The sequence below is a fragment of the Biomphalaria glabrata genome, chromosome 2, assembly GCF_947242115.1.
Source record: "Biomphalaria glabrata chromosome 2, xgBioGlab47.1, whole genome shotgun sequence".
NCBI classification, from domain to species: Eukaryota; Metazoa; Mollusca; class Gastropoda; family Planorbidae; genus Biomphalaria; species Biomphalaria glabrata.
In genome coordinates this window covers 64,129,429-64,143,343 of record NC_074712.1, presented here as the reverse complement: position 1 = coordinate 64,143,343, position 13,915 = coordinate 64,129,429, and the positions used below count along the sequence as shown (strand labels likewise).

General features: G+C 38.9%; 1 protein-coding gene across 1 annotated transcript; it reads right to left on the bottom strand.

Moving 5' to 3' along the window:
• Positions 1–4,650: 4,650 nt before the first annotated feature.
• Positions 4,651–13,043, bottom strand: LOC106063612 (uncharacterized). The gene is made up of 4 exons (XM_056021944.1): positions 12,846–13,043; positions 8,248–8,535; positions 7,480–7,542; positions 4,651–6,114 (listed from the first exon to the last, which is right to left on the bottom strand). The coding sequence occupies exons 2-4, from the start codon at positions 8,336–8,338 to the stop codon at positions 5,144–5,146; spliced, it is 1,125 nt and encodes a 374-aa protein (XP_055877919.1). The 5' UTR covers positions 8,339–8,535; positions 12,846–13,043; the 3' UTR covers positions 4,651–5,143.
• Between the last annotated feature and the right edge of the window lie 872 nt (positions 13,044–13,915).

The window sequence follows — 13,915 nt, the reverse complement described above, 5'->3', positions numbered from 1 at the left end:
AAGCCGCTTCAATTCTTTTGTTCTCAGCAAGGGTTGTCCCAGCACGCATAGTCTGTCTCCATGCACTCCGGTCTTTGGCTATGTTTTCCCACATACTTTCACTGATGCCTGAGGCTCTCATGTCTCGCTTGCAGACATCTCTATATGTTAGTCTTGGGCGGCCCTTGGGTCTGACTCCTTCCACAAGCTCAGCATATAAGATATCTTTCGGGATTCTACCATCTGGCATGCGGGTGACATGTCCGAGCCAGCGTAATCTTCTTTGTGTCAGGAGAGCATACATGCTGTTCATATTGGCCAATCTCAAAACTTCCTGATTGGAGACATGGTCCCTCCAAGAGATGCCCATTATGCGTCTCAGGCAGCGCAAGTGGAAACTATTCAATCTGTGCTCTTGGTACATGTATGTTGACCAGCTTTCACTGCCATAAAGGAGAGTGCTCACAACACAGGCGTTGTAGACTAGGATTTTGGTCGCTGTGGTCAATTTACCATTTTCCCAGACGCGCTTGGAGAGTTTTGCCAATGCTGTGGTAGCTTTTCCTATCCTTTTTGTCAGCTCGATGTCTAAGTCTAGGTTACTGACAATTGTTGAACCCAAGTAGGTAAATTCCTGCACCACTGAAAGGGTGTGGTTCCCAATTTGTATTATAGGTATTTCTGCGACGTCTTGTGCCAGGATTTCGGTCTTGGAGAGACTTATAGTAAGGCTAAATTCTTGACAAGCAGCTGCTAAGGCGTTCACTAGCTTCTGTAGACCTCCTTGTGAGTGAGATACGAGTGCCGCGTCATCGGCAAACAGCAGCTCCCTTATCAAGATACGACGCCTTTTCGTTTTGGCTTTAAGACGTGCCAGGTTAAAGAGCCTTCCATCGGATCTGCTATGGATATATATTCCGTCTTCCAGGGATTTAAAAGCACTGGATAGTACGACTGAGAAGAAGATGCCAAATAGTGTAGGGGCCAGTACACATCCTTGTTTTACACCGCTCTTAATGGAGAATGGCCTGGAGGAAGAACTTTCAAACTGAACGGTGCCCTGCATGTTTTCGTGAAAAGCTGACACTAGTTTTCTTAACTTATTTGGGCAGCCGATTCTCTCTAGTACAGCAAACAGACCGCTTCTGCTAACAAGGTCAAAGGCCTTGGTCAAATCAATAAAAGCTATGAAGAGGGGCTGCTTTTGTTCTCTGCTCTTCTCCTGTAGCTGCCGCAGAGAGAAAATCATATCTGTTGTAGATCTACCTGCCCTAAAGCCACACTGCGACTCTGGATAAACACGATCTGCCAGGATCTGTAATCGCTTTAGTAATACTCTAGCAAAAGCCTTTCCGACTATGCTAAGCAGTGAGATGCCTCTGTAATTGTTACAATCAGAGCGGTCGCCTTTATTTTTATAAATTGTAACAATGTTGGAGTCTGCTGAAGTAATTCAGGCTGGAAAACATGCCCTAATCAAACCACTCCATGAACTGCTAAGCTTGTGCTGGGAACAAGGAATGGTCCCCCAGGAATTGAAAGACTCCAACATGAAAGGAGCGTAAGTCCATTGGTAATAAATCCGGAGCTGTATTTATTTATTCCAAGCATGCTACAAGCGTACATTTCATAATCACATTTTCATCAGCCGTAAAAATGTTTGAAAAAAAAAAAAAAAAGTTTATGACCTGTCGAAATTTGAATACATTATAATTTTTTGTTGTGGAGAGTTCCCGGGACATTAACCCCGCTTGCCCTCCCTTAAATTCGGCCCTGCACAAATCAATGTTTATTTATTTAGTTAGTAACAGTCATCTTTTATAGCAAAGATAAATTTATCGTAAAAATAGATCCCCCAATAAGTTTTCAAATTCGTTCCTTTTTTAATGGAATATTTCAAAACGTGTATATTTGGCCAAAGTGAAGAGTCATAGAACTGATAAGTTGAATCTTGTATGCAGGAGATTACAAATATAAATAGACAAACCTGACTGGGACAATGCAAAGAACCGTGTTTTTTTCTCTTTGGAAAAAAAAAAGATTATTTCGTTTTATTCAATAGCAGTTTTAACATAGCTCTCTGAAAGCGAGGGACACATTTCAAGTCGTCTGATAAGATATTGTGTGTGTGTGTGTTTATGTCAAAAATAGAGAGTGAAACACTGGATTAAAAACTTTGGAAACGGCTAGTCACGTAATCTTAAGGTTCCGTCGAAAATATGTTGTTTTTTTAATCTCTTTTAAAAAAGATCATTCTGTTGAATGTGTCAAGTTTAGTGAACGACACCAGCTAGCAGACGTGAACGACACAAGCTAGCAGACGTGAACGACACAAGCCAGCAGACGTGAACGACACAAGCTAGCAGACGTGAACGACACAAGCCAGCAGACGTGAACGACACAAGCTAGCAGACGTGAACGTTTGACGTTTTGAAAATGAAAACATTGTCAGAAACAGAACAAGACACTGGCCTAAAAACACCCCAATAGAAAGAAAATTATCTGGAGAGTTCCCTGATTTGGAAATGACTGCGCGGTAACCGCAGTTTATATAAGATAAGATAGTCATCTGAATGCTCCAACATTTGCTAATAGCGGGAACGAGGAAGAAGAAGAAAGAAAGAAACAGAAATACATTATTAAACTGTTTGTAAAATGTTTTGTTAAGAGGCTATCGCCACACATTTAAAAGATCTAAGTTTAAAATACAAATATTGTTTTCTTGGCATTTAGTGAAGTAGAAGGAAAAATAAACAACTTTAATTTAAACTATGATTTAAGGAAACAGTAAATTAAAGTCTTGCATTCACCAAAAGGAAGACTGCTGGTAGATTGAAGTAATTAAAATATGAATGTGAAAAAAAAATGAACTAATTATATCTGTAATTGTTGTACACACACACGTGATATATAGGCCTATATATATGGGAAGCGTGGTCGAGAGGCTAAGTGCACTTGAACTTGGCTTGGCTTGGCTACCTAGAAGGGGGCTCGAGGTTCGACACCCGACTCGGGCTGAGTTGTGTTTACTGAGCGCCTAAAGGCAGCACGGAAAACCAACTCCTAGATACCCCCTCCCCCCCCCCCCCACTGGTCCACAAATGAGATTGGACCAAAAGCGCTCTGAGCATTCTATAAGCATGAAAGTAGCGCTATATAAAAGCTATAATATATATATATATATATATATATATATATATATATCAGTGGCGTAGTTAGGGTATTTGATGCCCGGTGCGGCAGGTCCTCATGATGCCCTCAAAACAAAAAACTCCCAGTAAAACGTCTTTTTTTATTTCTTCAAGAGAAATGTGTAGGCCTATTCAATGTTAAAGTATTGCTAATTCAGAATAAAATACAATTTTACAAAAAGATACCACAAATAAATCTTAGTGCTTTCTTACTAGCTTAACTTAATCAATAATTTTAACAGCTTTTATTCAACTGACAAAATTGCCAAATGTGTCATCAGTCGATCGAAAGTATTCTTGATAAACTAAAGTTTCGAACTTTCTCTTGCATATAGCCACACTTATCACAACTGTCAGAAATATGCGAATCATGGTGGAAATATTCGAAGCTGATTCATCTTGCTTTACCATCAAGATTGTTTTATTTTTTTCATCTGAGGATCCAATAGTTAGGAAGCGACAAAAATTCATAGCTGATCATGAAATTACTTAGATTTGATAATAATTTCTTGAACAATATGGTCAAATTAAAAAAAAGGAAACTGTTTCCGAAATGACTAAAACTAAAAGGAATCAAATTGAAATGAAAATAAACTAAAAACAAATAACTAGAGCCAAGTGACATATTAATACAATCTAGATGTAGATGAAATCAATGTACTGAACTATTAGGTAAAAAATGTAGCAACATAGCTTTTGTCCCTCATATATAGATGCCCTTGTACCTTAGCGAACTGATTACTCCATATGTTCCCCAGAGAGCCCTGCGCTCAATGGACTCAACGCTTTTAGTGGTGCCACGTTTCTCCCTCAAAAGCTACTGTCTGCGGGCTTTTTCAGTGCACGGACCAAAGGTTTGGAACTCACTCCCCATTGGTCTCAGACAGACAACACGCTACACCACTTTTAAGAAGAACATTAAAACCTTGTTTAAATTTTTTTTACATTAGTTTTTTTTATTCCTACTGTCGTGTTTGTGTATGTAATGTTATTACAGCGCCTTCAGCCTACATTTTGTTTGTTAACAGCGCTTTATAAATAAAATTATTATATATACAGAACATTGAACAGTGAAGTAATATTATACCAAGTACCTCAGAAGAAAGTGAACATGTTCGTTGCCTTCAGAGCTTTAAACAAATGTAATCTATTTGATTCAACTTGTTCTACACCTCCTTATATGTAATGGAAGAAAGAATAGTGGAGAAAAACAAAGCATAAACATAAATACATTTGTGTGTGTTTCTTCCTGTGTTATACGAATGTGTAGTTTTTACTAACAAAGTTTTCCTCACCATGATGCCCCTCATAACTTGATGCCTCGTGTGGCCCGCGCCACTTGCACATTGCTAGGTACGCCACTGATATAAATAAATATATATTTGTTTATTTATATTGTTACGATTCCTACTACCAGGCCTTCTGTAAACACTGCTCAACACAACACATCTAACTCAAGAACTTGGACAACAAGAGTTCTAAAAATAGTATGGTAGTTTAATCACTAAATACATCAACAGTCAATACTACACCCTTTGGCAACACGATGTACAGATTACAAATACTTTGCTGAACATCATCGTAATGACGTACTCAACTCTACTATCTCATCCTGGACTCGTACTGCGCTCGGGGACTTACTATACCCGGACTGACTTCATGGACAGTCCTCGGTCTCTTCGCTGTACTGAACTGCCTTCAAAACTCCTGTCTATGGTCCGCGAAGTCTTTCGATCACAAGATCACGGGCCATATTTGCATGTAACGTTTTTACCAGTACTGTCCCTTGGTGTCTGGAAATTTAGGCACTGGAATTTTAGGCATCCGTGAAATAAAACTACAATTACAGATTTAATTAGTTCACTCTTTTTTTTTTTCTTATTCATATTTTAATTACCTCAATCTATCCGCAGTCTTCTTTTTGATGACAGTTCATTGCACACAATTTTTTAACGTAGAAAAGGGGACACCACTCATTCCACGTAACTCGCACCACTGAAATTTAGTTCCGAATTTAAACTTCCGCTGTGGACAAGCTGGTATAACCAGCCACAGCTGTAGCCTATGAATGACGTGAAGCCCACACAGTAAACAGAAGCCCCGCTGCTTCCTGGACAGGTACATGTGGTATAAGTAAACTTACTGTATCTTTCCCCTACCAGAAGCCTGTCCCTCCACTGACCAATACTGATTTGCTTAGAGCAGCCGTGAGGGTGGGACACTATGAAGGTCAATTTGTCCACGTCTCTAAAACTGCGATATTTATCGTAGACCTTTTTGCGGATGTCGTGACAGTGTATAAACATTTTTTTCAGCTTGTCGCCGATGTTTCTGTCACACGTGACGTACTTCAGTTTGCACCAGTCCCTCCTCACGTCTGCATCTTCCACACTGACTTTGTCTATCGTGACGACGGGACTGCGCTCTTTATCGTAAAACAGCCTCAGGGAGGTGTAGCCGCCCTCGATGTCATCGTAGACCACGTGTGTGGCCGTGTAGACCACGATCTCCCACCAGACGTCGCTGGGAGAGTCTGACCCCTGACATTTTTCACACCAGCAGCGGACGTAGTCCAGGTCGTGCTGACCACCGTACAGGCGGTCACTGTAACCGTCTGTGAACTTGTTGACGTCACTGACGATTCCAGTTCCGGTCCTCAAGTTCAAGCTGTTTCTCATGCTGTAGAAAGGGTATAGAGCCTCAGTGTTGGGCCAATATTCAGGCCTGCGAGGGCTGGTCATCCTGACGTCCACACGGACTGTCAGATCAGCGAGAGCTTTGACTAGCCTGTACAACTCCACATCTCTATGGCCTTCGGGTAAATGGTTTAAACTGAAATCACCAACAGGTATAAACTGGGAGTGGCCTGGATGCTTGGTGCAATCAATTAGGCATCTATGTAGGTCAGCCTCTCCACCTTCTGACATTTGAGTTTCATGGTTCCCTGGTCAGGAAGATAACAATACACACATAAGCATTCTTGTATAAATAGCAAAGACCTAGCTCTATATTTTATGTAGAGTTAAAGGGAAACTCCGATGGTTTTGACAATTTTTGATATAATATGTGTTTTGATTTACAGATAATGAATATATTCTTCTTCTTTTTTTTTATTTGCAATAACAACTTAGTAATTGATGTTTTTCCGACGTAATTTTCCTGCGCATCCAAAACAGTCAGACTTTCACCGGGTTTCTATGTGACGTCACAAAGGTCTTTTAATCTATTGACCTATTGTATAACAGGAGACCATACAGCAAAGTTTACATTCTCGCAAAAGAAATATATCTTTGTCTATGCAGTTAGATCTAGGATCTTGTAAGCAAAGAAAAAATGCGTATTAAAAGTAGATTTACATGCTTGACTAATCACGGCAGTGTGTATTTTCTCGCCAGACCACTCAACACACAACAAACATTATCGCTTGGTTGTCTTGTCATGACCGACTACACGTAGTCTCGACTAGCCTAACACTGACCAGCTTGTTCGAATCAGTCAGACACATGATCTATTTACTTCTTGGGATAGGGAGAGGCTTAGATGAAAATGTTACTTTTTTTTCTGAAGTTGGTTATCCTAATGCTTTTGGATCTATCTATACATGTTTATATATACAACTGTATCATAGCTCTGGACTAGGCCGTCACTAAGCCTAACAGCCTAACAGCTACTGTAAGAATAAAGCGATACGATTGGTTAAATCAAGTTTCTCTTTCAGTATTGTTGAGGGAAGTGACGCATGAAATAACTTAAAACAAAATCTCGCAGAACCCCGTTTTTTTTTTTGGGGGGGGGGGGGGGGGGGCGTGAAGAATTTTCTGTCTAATTTATTAAATATAAAATTTTCTGAGCATTTAAATAAAAAATGACATAATGTTTACTATTACAACTTTTTACGCAGAATTTAAATAAGTCAATAACTAAAATTTGAAAAACTATCGGAGTTTCCCTTTAATGTTTTTCTTTAACTGCATTATCGGATATTTGGATCTATGACGGAAAACCTATTAATAGCTAGCTTTTTGGTGTATTCGGTGTATAGAATAAATACAGTTTTTATTAAGCTATGTTTTTTTTAAGTTATTTAATGTTTTTGCACTTTGTCGCTCCGCGGAATCAAAGAATGTAATGATATCTTCCGTTTGTAGCTCAATTTTTGTTTGATTATATAGTTGGCAACATTGAGGCTGAACTGAAAGTCCTTACCAGTGTTTATTTTATACTGGAAATCCCCAATACTAGAGGTCAAAGCAAAATAAGAGTCTAATATGTTTTAAAGTTTCTAAATACCAATAGTTAGAAATATTACCGAAAAGCTGATAACTGTCAAATAATTCTGCATCGCTTTGTGGCTTCATATTTCTTGGAGAGTCTAGAAGGATAAAACGAGCACAATTGATAATTAGGGTTCTGTGATATAACAACAGTTATCAACATAAAATATTTTTTTAATGTGCTAAGCTAAAGTGAATGTTTTAAGTTACGTTGACAAATGTATGATGTTAGGTGGTACACCAAATGTCATAGGCTACCTTGAATTTTATACATTAAATTGAATGTTAGGTACATTAAATGAAATGTTAAAACCTAATTGTTGGCCTCCATCAGTCGTGAAACGACTCTGGTTAATCTCATAAGAAATGAAAGATAGGGCATCAGTTATGATTGGAACATTAACGGCTTATCAGCAGGAACAGCAACATTCAATGTAATAGACTACATTGAATATTATAGTTCTAACTGAATGTAAAAGTTGCAGTGAACTGTATATGTTATGTTGAAAGCTCCTGCAAAAACAAAGTACTAAGTACCAATGTTGCCAGGATTGCAATACAGGCGCTTGATCCGCAAGGAAAAAGGAAAGTGGGCAGACCCAAGCTAACCTGGAAGAGGTCAATCATCAGTGAAGCTGAGGAAACTGGAATGATATGGGAGCAGATGAAGAAAGCTTCTCAGAACCGAGTTTCTGTGGAGAGGTGTGGTTGCTCCCCTGTGACTTGTTTAAGTCAAGTAAGTCATATTCAAGGCTGTATAATATTAATATAACTATGTTATACGAATACAAAATAATATTAACCTTCATTAGTTTTTCCGTTGCTCTTTCGTGGAAATACACTCGAAATTGTGTTTTGTTGACCAATGTTTTCAATTTGTAGATCCGAATCCATGTATATGTCTGCAAGTTTCGGAGCTTTCTTCAGAAATGAGGATTATTAGGCTACATTCTAGCCCAGACATCCCGCAGAAAGGGATGAGAAGGCAGCGGGACGGCTTCGAACTCGTGGGCCTTCGTGATGACAGTCAGACGTGCATACAAAGCGACCAGGCAGCCACCCAAGCAGTTTGATGTAATCTAGGATTAGACCTAAGAAGCAAATAGAGACCTGTGTCTGTTAGTAGGCCTAAGATTGTAAATATGATAAAACACTAGAAAAATCTTCAGCATTTAGAAAACAAAAACGGTGTGGCTAGTTCATGTTTTGAGCGGAAGTCAGTTTCCGTTTGGTGTAACGTCACAGAAAACAAAGGACAGATAAAGGGAGGGAAAAAAGACAACAAAGATGATCGTGTGACATGTACCCTGGTATGTTGCCATGATAACCATCAATCAAGTTATCACGAGTCATCTCATACAGGCCAGTGAGTTTAAACAAGAAAAAAACATTATGAAAGATGACTAAAGGTAGTTTCACTTGGTGTACGCGTCAAGGCTGCCCCCAAAATTAAACAAGACGCTTTGTTACACATTGGCGTCTGATCCCTTCTAGATCTAGTTTCTAGTAGTTTCTACACAGAAAAGAAATAATGAAGGGGAGATAATTAAAAATACATTTGTGTAAATTTCGTTTCGGCTGCTTGAAGAATCGATAACACAAGCTATAGAGGAGCTGAGCTGATTTCGAGAGTTCAACCAGTTCATTGAGTCTAGAGCCGGCCTTAGGTCGACTTGACCGGTTGCTCCGAATTGGGCCCCGCGCCTGGTAGGGGCCTCCGCAAATTACATTTAATATAGCACTATCAGTCATGGCTCTAGTCACAGGCTTTTAAAGATGCAGGACCTAAAGGGTTAACATGTTAAGTGTATCACTGTATTGACGTAATTCTATTTCACCCACTGGTGCCTAATGCATTTGAGTTTCTTCCTATTCATGATGTATAATAAAGGTTGATATAATGATCTAATTAATAATAAGTAATGATTTTTTTTTTTTATAAAAAAATACAAGCATGATAGCATACATTAAATTGTGCCCCACAATATGTAATGCCGGCCCTGTTTGAGATTTCTAGTTGTGTTAAGTCTACTGTGAATTTATTATTGAATGTAAATACTATTGTGTGTTATTTCACAGTGTGTGTACTCTCGTTTTATGATGTCAAATTGGAAAATTAAATTATTTTATTTCGAAAAGAGGAGAGTTCTGTTGGTTCTTGACCACACTAAAATCCTCGGAATACGATTGGATATTAGGTAATTACATTTAGCTATTTAAACATACCTTAAAGTGGAACCCCCTGGGCACAAGACGTAGAGGAAGACCAAAAAGAATGTGGCGACGCAGTGTACTATATGAAGCCGAGAGGACAGGAAACAGCTGGGAAGCCATTCAAAAATTAACAAGAGACCGTTTTAGAGTGGCGTGTTTTTACTGAGGCCCTATGTTCCACGAGGAACGCAAAGGAAAGATGATGATGATGACATTTGGCTTCTTAAAATACAAAGACGCCTTCACCACCCTTGCCACTGCATCAGGCAGTAAGCCTTTTCTCTTTCACAATCTAAAATATGAGAAAATTCTAACGAGACTTTCTTGTTGATAAGATATGTTACGATAATTTATATTGGTCCAATCAAACGGAAATTCAAATTCTTTTGGATGCTAAGATACGGACGATGCTTAAGTTTTACACACTATAAAAAAAAAATGTTGGCAATGGTGACCGATTAGTAAACGCTTGGATTCCGAACCGAGATGTCTAGAGTTCAAATCCAGTTTATGACTGGGATTTGATTCGGGATTTTTAAGGACGCCGCTGAGTACACCCAACTCTTATGGATATCTGACTGTAGAGACGAGAGAGTGCATGTGTCAAGGTCTGGATGAGAGAAAAATGTTTGTTGATACGATACGGGTGGGTGAATGTGAAACACGGGACAATCAAAGTGTCTACGTGGTGTGTTTGTACAGGTACATGTGAAAGGTATGGGTAGAGAAAAAAAGGTATTCAAAGTCTTATTTTTTGTTAATGTTAGTTATAACTTGGAACTTGTAGAGAGAGTTAGTTGGAATGTAGAGAGAGTTAGTTGGAATGTAGAGAGATTTAGTTAGAACTTGGAGCTTGTAGAGAGAGTAAGTTGGTATGTAGAGAGAGTTAGTTAGAACTTGGAGCCTGTGGAGAGAGTTAGTTGGTATGTAGAGAGAATTAGTTAGAACTTGGAGCTTGTAGAGAGAGTTAGTTGGAATGTAGAGAGATTTAGTTAGAAATTGGAGCCTGTAGAGAGAGAAAGAGAGTTAGAACTTGGAGCCTGTGGAGAGAGTTAGTTGGAATGCAGAGAGAGTTAGTTAGAACTTGGAGCCTGTGTAGAGAGTTAGTTGGTATGTAGAGAGAATTAGTTAGAACTTGGAGCTTGTAGAGAGAGTTAGTTGGAATGTAGAGAGATTTAGTTAGAAATCGGAGCCTGTAGAGAGAGAAAGAGAGTTGGTATGTAGAGAGAGTTAGTTAGAACTTGGAGCCTGTGGAGAGAGTTAGTTGGAATGTAGAGAGAGTTAATTAGAACTTGGAGCCTGTGGAGAGAGTTAGTTGGAATGTAGAGAGATTTTAGTTAGAACTTGGAGCTTGTAGAGAGAGTTAGTTGGAATGTAGAGAGATTTAGTTAGAACTTGGAGCCTGTGGAGAGAGTTAGTTGGAATGTAGAGAGAGTTAGAACTTGGAGCCTGTGGAGAGAGAACTTGAAGAGCTTGTAGAACGAATAGTAGAAAGTTTTTGTAGAAGTTGTACACAGAATCGAGCCTGGAGCTGTATTGTTTTTTCACATAATAAATCTATATTGAACCTGCTACAACGTACACTTGACCCTGCATAGAATCATCAACAGTTCAAACGAACTCGCATCATAACACTGACTCACATGAAACCCGAGTTAACCGTCGATACAGATGAGCTTCACGTCATCTGCAGCCGTAGATCGCAAGGTCTGGATGCAGTGGCGTAGCTAGTGTGGCGGGTGTCCAAATTTGAAAATTTCCCCCCGGGCCCCTACTTCAGTGGGGCTGCCAAGTGAGTGTCCGAAATTAGCTTTTACATTAAAAATTACGCTGTCAAGTGCGGGGGGGGGGGGTAAAGATGTGAGATTGTGTGTGTGTGTTTGTCTATTTTATTAGTTGTGAGGGTAAACTGCTTTATCACGGGATTTTCAAGGGGGGACAATAAGGTTTCCTGTGGTCAGTCTAGCAGCCGGAGAGCTGACCTGGTCTGAGTAGGGCGTTGTTGATTGTTCTCTGTCGTATTGAGAGATATTATTTCCGCATTGTGTGAACTGACTATTTGGGGTTATACTATGTTGTGGCATTGATGGCCTATGTTAATGGACCTCATTCACCAACGTAAACAAACAACATTTAGTCACGTGATCTTATTGATAAAACAACGAAAAAACTGTCATGTGACAACCATCATGGATTAAACATGAGATCGTAAATTATATAGAAGAGATAGAGAACCACGTGGCTAAATGTTGTTTGTTTACGATTGGTGAATGAGGTCCATTGAATATAGTCTAAGCGCCCTGTAGTATTTAATTTTGGCACATTTAGTACTTTTAGTTATTGAAAATTGTTTGTAAAATGTTTTGTAAAATGTTTTACTTATTTCGGATGTTCCTTCAGAGTTGAAGATAATTACTCCCTAGTCCAAACCTCCCGCAGGACGACGGGGGATGGGAGCGGGCAGGGTTTGAACCCGGGACCATCGATAAGTCCGAACGACAGTCCAGCGTGCAAACCGCACGACCAGGAAGATTATGTATTTAATATTATATGTGTCACCTATTGCTGGGTGTAAATAAATACTAATTCTACACTCCTTCGTCGAGTGTATTGTATAGTACTTGTACGTTTTAAGGATCAGCATTGAAGAATCATACTTATCATACCCTTGGTATATCGAGCTATTTGTCTATTGCAAGAACTAACCAAAGTTCGTTACATACGCCATTATCTCATGTGATGTCAAATATCAAAATGCCCCAAAATCATTAGCTACCCCACAGTTTTGATGGGGAACCTTGTTGGGCTACACAAAGCTACCATTTGAGCTCTCTAGTAGCATTGAAGACAGAACAGAATACACTCATTGCCACTAGTTACATATCTTGATACACATCTATTTTAATTGCCATACAAAATATCTAAGTATCTGATAGGTTAGGTCCGTTATCAGAGTCCAGTGTTATTCCATGAAATAGATTATCATTTTAAGTATTAACTTAGATTTAACTCTCACTAGCCTAATTATTAGAATTACTAGTTTGAAGTCTTCCAAATACTTGTAAACAGTTATAGAACAAAAGCAGGGCAAAGAAACTATGGAATGACAAAAATAAAAATATTTTTATTTTTCACTTTCTGATACACACTTCGATCATTGCAAGATTTAAAAAAAATAATAACTTACCATAGTTATAGTAGATGTCTTTTCCTTTCTTACTTAATCCACTGTATACTTAACAAACACCAGTGTCTTTCAAGAGTTTAAAAAGAATAAAAACAAGTCTTTCAGGTCGAAGGTTATCTTAATTATCTAACGCGCAGAATACAACCTTAGGGAACAGGAAGTAGTCAGCAGACGTTATCAAGCTGACTATGGGTAAACATGAAACCACCAACGATAGTATTTTTAAAAAAATTCTTTGTCTTTTATCGTCGGTCACGTGATAGATCGCCATTGAAATACCTTATCACTCGACACCGTCAATCTTCTTGGATTATTTAAATCCAATCGTTTTCCGAGCCGTGCGGTAATGGTCTCACATTTTCTTGGACTCAAATATCTGACCTTGACATTCCAAAGGAGGTCAACAAAATACCAAACGACTTTCCTTTCCCCAGTTGTTTTGTGATGCCAGAAGCGTAGATCCTTGTTTTATAGTTTAGTGCATTTAGGCTACAAAGCGTTAATGCCAATCCCTGGAGGCGATGTTTGTAGCCGAACACTAATGCTGCCTGGTCGAGCGGTTTGCGCTCTGGCCTGTCGTTCTGACTTATCAATTGTCCCGGGTTCAAACCTCGCCCTCTCCCATCGCCCTGAGGGAGGTTCGGACTAGGAAGTAAGTTATATTCTACTCTGAAGGAACATCCGAAACATGTAAAACATTTTACAAACATTTTTACAAGTCATTGACTAGTTTATCTTATCTTATATTATACAGACGTTACTTCAAAAAAGAAGATAACGTCCTACGCGTCATTCATCTAATCATGCATGTTAACCAATGATTTAAATTATGTCAAGTCATTGATTTTCCTGGCTAGCTCAGGCAAGCCATTCCATGCTCTAATAGCACTAGGGAAGAAGGAGTATTTGTACAAATTTGTCCTAGCATAGAGGACGAGGAATGTGTCTTTATCTTTGTGTCTTTCTGAGTATTTTATTAGATTCTGTTTTTGTATTTGAAGCCTTCAGGAGAGAAGACTCAAAAGTAAAGTAGCAATTATACATAAAACACTGAACCATAACGCTACTTG

Excerpts from the sequence above, each read along its gene's own strand:
- LOC106063612 (XM_056021944.1), bottom strand. The coding sequence starts at position 8,338 with ATGGATTCGGATCTACAAATTGAAAACATTGGTCAACAAAACACAATT. Across the intron at positions 7,543-8,247 it reads CAACGGAAAAACTAATGAAG|ACTCTCCAAGAAATATGAAG; the intron begins GTTAATATTATT and ends TTATCCTTCTAG. Across the intron at positions 6,115-7,479 it reads TGACAGTTATCAGCTTTTCG|GGAACCATGAAACTCAAATG; the intron begins GTAATATTTCTA and ends CTTCCTGACCAG.